Genomic DNA, 9533 nt, shown 5'->3' with positions numbered 1-9533 from the left:
ACTCACTGGCAGGGACTGTGGTTGGGCCCTGCCAGGCAGACAACCAAGCCATGACTTTTGTGTGTACCAGGCAGGGGTTGATACCAACAATCTCAGCTCAGGTCTCCCATGTGGATGGATGTATTGGTTTATCCCCAGAAGGCCCTCCAGTTTGTCCTTTAAATCACCCTGTCTCAGCCCCCTCATTTACCTGCAAGTGCTGTAGCCTGTTGGTGGAAGTCACTCCTCACCTATCATGTTTTCCTGCAGCAGTCATCCCTCCCATCTTCAGACCCACTTCCCTGAGCAATCCATAGCCTCCCATGTCCAGATCCCTAAGCCGAGTCCTCTGGCAGTGTTCTGTGCCAGCCTGGGGCCCTGCCTGCCTACCCAGGGCCCATACACACTTGCATGCTGGTCCCCAGACCCTGTCTTCTCATGTGCCAGTGTCTGCCCCCACATATCTTTTTTTTTTTATTATTTTATTACAAAGTCAGATATACAGAAAGGAGGAGAGACAGGGAGGAAGATCTTCCGTCCGATGTTTCACTCCCCAAGTGAGCTGCAACAGCCGGTGCTGCACCAATCCAAAGCCGGGAACCAGGAACCTCCTCCGGGATCCCATATGGGATCCCGGGGCGTTGAAGGCTAGGACTTTAGCCGTCAGGCCCACCCCCACATATCTTTTTAAAAATAATGATAATAGAATAGACAATTGTTCTGTCACGCTGGTATAGTCAACACAAATTTGGCATTAACCAGGCCTAGGATGCCTGCCAGCTATTACCTGTGTTTCCCCAGCAATGTAACATTTGCCTAGGTACAATGCAACCTAGGCCATTGCATGGGGATGGGTGTGTGTGTGTGTGTGTGTGTGAGAGAGAGAGAGAGACAAAGAGAGAGAACCTTTGATCACATGGTAAAGCCTATGAAATACTTCCTGAAATAATTTTGTAAATACAAATACTATGAAAAAGTAAAATATTTTGGAATGAAATTATCAAAATGTGAAAGAAATAAATTTTAATAGCAAGTTCTTTATTAACATATTCAATACGAAGATCTGATAATTATTTAAGTCTAGCAATAATCAGATTTGATAATGACTTTACTTTAGAACTAGTGTCAGAACAATTATATATTTCAAGGTATCTGCATTAACTGTTAAAAGGACATGTTGTTAGGGCTCGGCAGCGTGGCCTAGTGGCTAAGGTCCCTGCCTTGATCCCATATGGCCGCTGGTTCTGATCCCGGCGGCTCCACTTCCTCTCTGTCTCTCCTCCTCTCAGTATATCTGACTTTGTAATGGAAATAAAATAAATCTTTAAAAAAAAAAAAAAGGACATGTTGTTAAAATAGCAACAAAGTCACAGGTAAAGAATTTTACTGTAATTTGTTCACACCATTCATGATGAAGGGAATTCTAAATTTCAACAAGAGGAACTATCTGGAGATATATTTCTAAGATACAAAAATACAGCTGAAACTGTTTCCTAGTTTTTTTTTTTCTATTCAACGATCTGGAAAGAGAAAATCAGTGATTGCTACATAAAGCTGAATGAAGTGTGAGATAGTTCAAGATCTTGTACTTTTTAATTTATGCTTATATTATTTATTATCCTATTGTTTAGAGTGATTCTATCATTTGATGATTTTCTTAGGATCTCATTAACACATTTGCCTGGCATTCTAATTGTTTCTGCTGCTCATATGCTGCCTTGAGTAAGAATATAAAAGGTAGAATTCGAACTCCTCAAAGGGAATGATTGAGGAAATGACTAGGAATCTTTTCATGAATTAGGGGGATACATTATTTCCAGAAACTAACCAACAAATGTAGCTTTTGATGAGTTTATTTTCATTTAAATGTTTAACGTGAAATTGTGTGATTTTGTTTGTGTATTTGTTTAGCTCTGCCAGCTAAGCCTGAGAACATTTCTTGTGTCTACTACTTGGAGAAAAATTTAATTTGCACTTGGAGTCCGGAGAAGGAAATCAGGCACACCCATTATACGGTTAAGAGAATGTAGTAAGTATGAGTGCCTGTGTGTTATTGGGAGGCGCAGGGGGAGGAGGTAAAGCCTTCAGTTTCATTCTGGAGTCAGGTTACTCTTGAAGTAGGCTCTCTGTCATTGGGGGCATATATATTTACTCTAGTCATATCTTCCAATTGAATTGGTCCACTAACGCCCTTTTTTGTTCTAAGTTTTGTGTTAAGGTCTATTGTGTCTGGTATTAAGATAGCTATTCCTGCTCAATTTTACTTTTCATTAGCATTAAATTTATTTTCCCACTCTTTCATTTTCACTCTCTGCTTTTCTTTGTTGGTGAGATGTGCTTCTTCTTTTTTTTTTTTTTAAAGATTTATTTATTTTTATCACAAAGATATACACAGAGGAGGAGAGACATAGAGGAAGATCTTCTATCCGATGTTTCACTCCCCAAGTGAGCTGCAACGGGCCGGTGCGCGCTGATCCGATGCTGGGAACCTGGAACCTCTTCCGGGTCTCCCATTTGGGTGCAGGGTCCTAAAGCTTTGGGCCATCCTCGACTGCTTTCCCAGGCCACAAGTAGGGAGCTGGATGGGAAGTAGAGCTGCCGGGATTAGAACCGGTGCCCATATGGGATCCCAGGGTGTTCAAGGCGAGGACTTTTAGCTGCTAGGCCACGCCGCTGGGCCCCTTCTTTTTTTTTTTTTAAAGATTTATTTTATTTTCATTACAAAGTCAGATATACAGAAAGGAGGAGAGACAGAGAGGAAGATCTTCCGTCCAATGTTTCACTCCCCAGTGAGCCACAATGGCTGGTGCTGCGCCAATCCGAATCCAGGAGCCAGGAGCTCTTCCGGGTTTCCCACGCTGGTGCAGGGTCCCAGGGCTTTGGGCCGTCCTCAACTGCTTTCCCAGGCCACAAGCAGGAAGCTGGATGGGAAGTAGAGCTGCCGGGATTAGAACCGGTGCCCATATGGGATCCCGGGGTGTTCAAGGCGTGGACTTTAGCCGCTAGGCCACACCGACGGGCCTGAGATGTGCTTCTTATAGGTAACAAATAGCTAGGTCTTGTTCTTTCATCCAATTTGTATCTTTTTTGTTTTTTTAAGCATTTATTTTTATTGAAAAAGGCAGATTTACAGAGGGAAGGAAAGACAGAGAGAAAGATCATCCATCTGCTGGCTGCAACAGCTGGAGCTAAGCAGATCCGAAGGCAGGAGCCTGGAGCTTCTTCTGGGTATCCCAAATGGGTGCATGGTCCCAAGGATTTGGGCTACCCTCTGCTGCTTTCCCAGGCCACAAGCAGTAGAGCAGCCAGGATATGAGCCAGTGCCCATGTGGGATCCTGGTGCATACAAGGCAAGGACTTAGTCACTAGGCTATAGTGCTGTGCCCAATCTGTATCTTTCAATGGGAGAATTTAAGCCCTTATTCAAGGTTATTATTGGTAAGCAACAACTTGGTCCTGCCATTTTCCCACATACATTTCATTTTTTATTTTGGATACCCTTTATGATTCCACAAGAATTTTCTGCTTTCACATTCTTTCATGGTGATGACTGCATTTCTGTTTCTATTAGCACATCCTTAAGTATCAATTGTAAGGCTAGATGACTGGTAAAACATCCTTTTAATTTCTGTTTTGAGAGATCTTTAAAACTCCAGCTTCATTTATAAATGGAAGCTTTGCAGAGTACAGTATTCTGGATTGAGGCATTTTTCTGTTGGCATTTGGACTGTGTCTCTCCCTTCTCTCCTGGCCTGTAGGATTTCTGATGCAAAATCAGCTGCACTTAAAGCTGGTCTTTTAGAGCCCTTGTTTGCAACCATGACAGAATACTAATCTAGAGGCCATTTTTTTGCTGTGTAGTAACCAATGAAAATCCTTGTAGTTCTTTGTAATTTCAAGGATCTGTGATTTCCTGTGTCCCTGATTTCCTGTAGTCCCTTTCCCAACTCAACTAACATTGCCACCTTGTAGAGTGGGCCTCTTCTTATGTTCTGGGCCTGCTCCACCTCCTACCTAATTCTCAGGGCCCTGTGGTCTATAGCTCTACCTTCCCATCTCATTCCGATTAATATGTGCATTTGTTTTCCTTAAGTTACAGCTTAATAGATCATTCTGTCTCTTTCATCTATCTGTTTTAATACATTTTCTGAAAATATTCAACCTGAAAAATACTGATTATAAAGTCACCCCAATGCCCACCAACAAAGGTAATTATTTTAAACTTTTAGTGAAGATCTTTCCAGATGTCTCTAGAAATAGTTATAGAAGTATCTATGCATATGTAACAGTGATCATTGTGTATATGATGGGTATATTAGTGCGTTTTTTCATTTCTGTTATAAAATGCCAAAGTCAGGTTAAGTTGACCAACAAGTTCCTGGAACTCATTGGTTTGATGGTTGGAAGTTCAAGATTGGGCAGACCCTGGTGAAGACATAGCGGTGTCATGGTGGAACTGCGTGTAAGACTAGGAGATTTTTTATCACCAATCAGGGAGCTCAAGGCTGACTGTGGTCCCACACTACCTTCTGTGGCACAGTCCCAATTTCCTAAGGATGCCCTACTAAGACTTCACCTCGTCAAGGTCCCGCCATCACACTGAGGGCCAAACCTCCAATACTTCAACCTCTGGGAGACCAACCATATCGAAACCGTAACAGTAGGCTTCCCACTGCCTTCCCCAACCATAGAGCATGGGAACCAAAATATATATATATATATATATATATATATATACACATATATTTATATCTTAAAATTTTTCATTTTAAAATCCTATATATGTATCTACCATAATTTATTTTTCATTTTTAAAAATATTTATTTTACCAGAAAGTCAGAGTTACAGAGAGGGAGGAAGGAATGAATGAAGGGAGGGAGGGAGGGAGGGAGGGAAGGAGGGAGGGAGAAAGAGAGACAGAGAGAGAGAGATCTTCCATCCACTTATTTACTCCCCAAATAGCCACAACAGTTGAAGGTAAGCCAACCTGAAGCCAGGAGGCCGGAGCTTTTTCTATGTCGCCCATGTGGGTGCAGGGTCCCAAGACTTTGGGCCATTCTCTGCTGCCTTTCTAGGCCCGAAGTAGGGAGAAGTGGATTGAAGTAGATTGAGAAGTGGAACAGCCAAGACACAAACTAGTGCCCATGTGGGATGACAGTGCCAGCAGACAGAGGACCATTTTTTATTAGCTCTTATTTTATTATATTATCTTCTTTAAAGAAAAAATTACCAAGGATAGAATCTGATATTTTTAGGGAATTGTTATTTTTTTTTTGTCTTCTCTTTCCAGTAGGAAATCTATTGCCAATATCACTTTTAAGGGCTTAAAGACCTCTCTGGCCATAGTGGCTCAAGCAAGCAGGAAACAAGTGATTCTTACTTCTATTTGGAGGAAAGAGGAATTAAATCTCGGACTACACAGTAAGAGAAATCCAGAGTGAAGCCAACAAACACTGCTAACATATGAAGCATGGCTGTACTTCCAACTGATTATACTCACACTAAATCACTTTCTCCTTCAAAGCAATCTTGAGCGGAAACTGGAGACCTGCGAAATCAACAGTTCTACTGCTGTTGGAAATCGGCCTTCGTGTTCATTCTCTTTTCTAAAAGTGTTGACGGGGGATACATTCAGCATTCAAGTGGAAGCTACAAATGCAGAAGGGACAACTAAATCTGATGTGACAAAGTGGCGCACAGATGAAATAGGTGAGTGTTTTGGTCTTTATTGAAGGCTTACTCCATGTATATTCAAACGCAGACTCAGAGCTCTACAATGTCATATGTACATGTTGGGAAGGTACAGAAAATTCATCTTCACAGGAAGGGAAGAAAAGGGGAAAAGGGAGGAAAACAGAGGAATGGAGAAAGGAATTGACCATGGAAAGAGAAGCTAGAGCCAGAACTGGCGCTCATACAGGATGTCCGCATTGCAGGTGGAGGATTAGCTTGCTGGGCCACTGCACTGGCCCCCTAACATGTACTTTTTTAAATATTAGCTTTAGTTAGTTATAATCTGGATATACCAAGCTCACTTTGCCACAAAATTGTATGAACATCAACACTGTCTAATTCCAAACGTTTTCACAGTCCTAGACTCTTCATACCTGCTGGTAACCAGTCCCTAGCTCTTTTCCACCCTTCTCCAATAACTAATCTATTTTTTGTCTGTACAGATTTCCCTTTTTGAAATCTTTCATGTAAACATAATACAGGTGGGGTTTTTTGTATCTTTTGTATCCTACTTATTTCACTGAGCACAGTGTTTTCAAAGTTCACCCATGTTGTACCATGAATTAGCACTTTCTGTAGCTGAACAGTATTTTACTTGACTGGTATGCCACATTTGTTTGCCCATATATCATCTGCTGGGCATTTGTGCTCTTGATTAGTATCATGAATGCTGTTTTTCAAAACTGCATGCAAATTTTTGCGTGGATGTGTATTGCAGTTCTGTTAGATATCTGTTGAAATTGTTGAATTACACTGTAACACTATGTTTAACTTTTTGAACTCATAAGCTTTATCAAAGTAACTGCACCATGTAACATTCCTACCAGCAAGCTGTAAAGGTTATAATTCCTCCATGTCCTCACCAACAATATTCATCTTTTTTATTATGACCATCTTAGTAGATCTGAACTTACTGTGGTTCTTATTTTCATTTACCCAATGACTAAACTGTTAAGATCTATCATATGCTTATTGGTCATTTGTATATTTTGTTTGGAGAAATTTTCATTGAAATCCTTTGCCCAACTTTAATTGACTTTTTGTTGTTGAGTTTTAGGAACTCTTTTTTTTTTTCTTAATACAAGGTTCTGGGTCCTGGCGTTTGCCTGATCTTGCGCTGGCCGTTTTAAGCATTGTGGGGAGTGAATCAACAGATTGGAAAGTTCTGTCACCCTTTCCAATGAATAATCAACCAAATGAATACATACATATATATATATAGATAGATATGCAACTATATACATAGAAAATAACCTGGAGGGAATATACAAAGCATTAATAAAGTTTATCTCTGGTTGATGAGTTAAGGATGATTTTTAAGTTTTCCTTTGTATTTTCCTATAGTTTAATATTTTTCTGAGATGACCGTATACTACTCCTATAACTGGAAGATCACCTATTTTAAAGGAGAGAGATTGGGAGCTAGAATGTTTACAGTGTGCCAAGTAAATCAGAGACTGTATTGAGTATTTCTCCATTTGGCTCAAACAGAGAGGCCTGGGAGGGGAGAACTGGTAAGGCAATAGGTGGTTTCTGGTGCCGTGGTCTCTTTACCTTCCTTCTGCCTGGCACAGGCAGTGAAAGGCTGAGGTGCAGGGAAATTGCAGAGTGCATCATCATTCTATTGGACAGTGCTCGGGGGGCAGAGGGCAAAGCGACATGTCTTTGGTGCTGCCTTCTGTTTCCAGCTGCATTCAGCAAATGGTAGAGGTTCAGCATTCTCATTTTCTGTCTAACCTTCTTTTTTTTTTTTTACTTTTTTTTATTAATTATTATGCATTATGTGACAGTTTCATAGGCTCTGGGAATCCCCCCACCCCTCCCCACGCCCCTCCCCCCTGGTGGATTCCTCCACCTTGGTGCAGTATTACAGTTCAAATTCAATCAAGATTCTTTCCTTGCAAACATATACCAAACATAGAGTCCAGCTACTTATTGTCCAGATGGGTTGAACAGTTTTTGGGGAGACCATTTCTGGTCCAAAGTTAGAGCTGGTAGAATATCGTCCCAGTCAATTAAGAGTCCCAATATAACATTAACAGCAATTTGTAACATTATGGAATTGACATGGTTTTGCGTAACCAGTATGTTAAAAAAAAAACAAAAAACAAGTTCTTAACCACAACCTATGATTTGCTCATTGACATTTCAATTTCAGTTTGTATACAGGACCGGCTGCTATATACCTTAAAATGGCTATAAGGTACCATTCAGCTGTCTCGTGTCTATTTCATTTTAGTATTTAGCCATTTGTTGTGTTGAAGTATAATTTTACTGATCTTGCAGATTTTAGGATAATCTAGACTGGCTTGTAACTCTAACAAGACATTTGTCAACAATTAAGATGCAGAACTTTTTTTTTGGGGGGGGGGTGTGCAGGAAAGTCCCCAACACCACGGTGAAGAGTGACTAATCTTCGTGTCCCACCCAGCGAGGCATGAGCAAATCCATGCCAGCTCTTTCCTGTCAGATTCCAAGCTCTACTTTTTGTTGTTTGTCTATTTATTTTAGGTTTTTTTAGTTTGTATGATTGTTTGCTATGAGGGGTTTTCGGAGCGATCCTGATGGTCATTGCGAGGGAGGGTGGGGGTCCAGAGGTGGAGCCAGGCTCGGACCAGAGAAAGCTCTCCTCCCTGGTCCCGAAGGACATTTATTGTTCTTCTGTTTCTGCGGACCGCTCAGGGCTTCTGGTTGTCTTTCCGATGACGTTGGTTTCTGCACGGTAGCGTTTGGACTTCTTCCATCCCCAGCGGAAGCTCTGGTTGGGGGTGAGTGACCTCAGAGTACTCTGCCTCCGAGGGCATCCAATTCCCTGTGGCCTCCTTGGCAGTTGGGATATAGTCCTTGTTGCTCGTATTAATAGTTTGTGGTGAAGGTCTGCGAGTCTTCATGATCCAGGCTTTCTCCTTGCCACCTGCTCCACCCTGGAGTGTGTCTAACCTTCTTTTCTCCAATTCTGGGTAGCTGCTTTTCATCTTTTGTTGGAAAATATAAGAATTGTATGATTTTTATTCTCAGTGAAAACTGAACCACCTGAGATTTTAAATGTGAAACCAGTTTCGGGAGTCAAACGAATGATTCAAGTCAAATGGAAAAGACCTAAACAGACATATGTTCCATATAATTTCGCATACAAACTTCAGTTCTGGGCTGTCAATAGTACAGTTGTGGTAAGTTGTGCTGTTAAAATATTATTATTAGCGGATCCACGGGGGAGACTTATTTGAAAAACCCATCTTATTAATGAGAAACCAATACTAAGAAAAGGGAATTTATTTAGATACCTTTAATTTCCCACGAGAACATCAGGGTGAATTTATACATCCAAGCTCTCAAAACTTATATTTTTTTTCTTCCATACCCCCTTCCCTCCCTTATAAATTATAGAAGGTACTTAAAAAAAAAGAGTCATTTGAAAGGTGGAAAAAGAGTGTGGACATCCTTTTGCCCAAATGACTTTACAGTTAGGTCTGGACCAGGCTAAAACCAGGTGCAAGGAACTCTGTCCTGGTCTCCCACAATGGGTGGCAAGTGCACAAGTACTTGGGCTATCTTTCATTGGCTTTCCAACCACATTAGCAGGGAACTGGATCAGAGTAGAACATCCAGTGCTGGGACTGATGCTTCAATATGGGATGCTGGTGCTGCTTTTGACCTAACCCACCAGACCCCAAAGCTGTCTCCTGCTGCACAAGCTTGAAGATGGGAAATGGAGGAGACATGGTGAGTAATGGGATGATTCACACCCACTTATGCACAAATTGTGCCCAGGTAGTGTGGCAGCTTTCTTGCAAAAATAATATAATTTAAAATTCGAGAT

At 41.2% G+C, this 9533-nt stretch overlaps 1 protein-coding gene across 1 annotated transcript in view; it reads left to right on the top strand.

Moving 5' to 3' along the window:
- Positions 1–1894: 1894 nt before the first annotated feature.
- Positions 1895–9533, top strand: part of IL31RA (interleukin 31 receptor A) — a 29097-nt gene continuing 21458 nt past the window's right edge. Inside the window, exons 1-3 of the mRNA XM_058680096.1 lie at positions 1895–2008; positions 5505–5689; positions 8732–8883. Coding sequence (XP_058536079.1) covers positions 2004–2008; positions 5505–5689; positions 8732–8883 — 342 coding nt within the window. The 5' untranslated portion in view covers positions 1895–2003. The remainder of the gene's footprint in view (positions 2009–5504; positions 5690–8731; positions 8884–9533) is intronic.

The sequence above is a fragment of the Ochotona princeps genome, chromosome 23 (genome assembly GCF_030435755.1).
Source record: "Ochotona princeps isolate mOchPri1 chromosome 23, mOchPri1.hap1, whole genome shotgun sequence".
NCBI lineage: Eukaryota > Metazoa > Chordata > Mammalia > Lagomorpha > Ochotonidae > Ochotona > Ochotona princeps.
The sequence above is the reverse complement of the archived record's forward strand: the minus strand, read 5'-3'. Positions and strand labels throughout refer to the sequence as shown.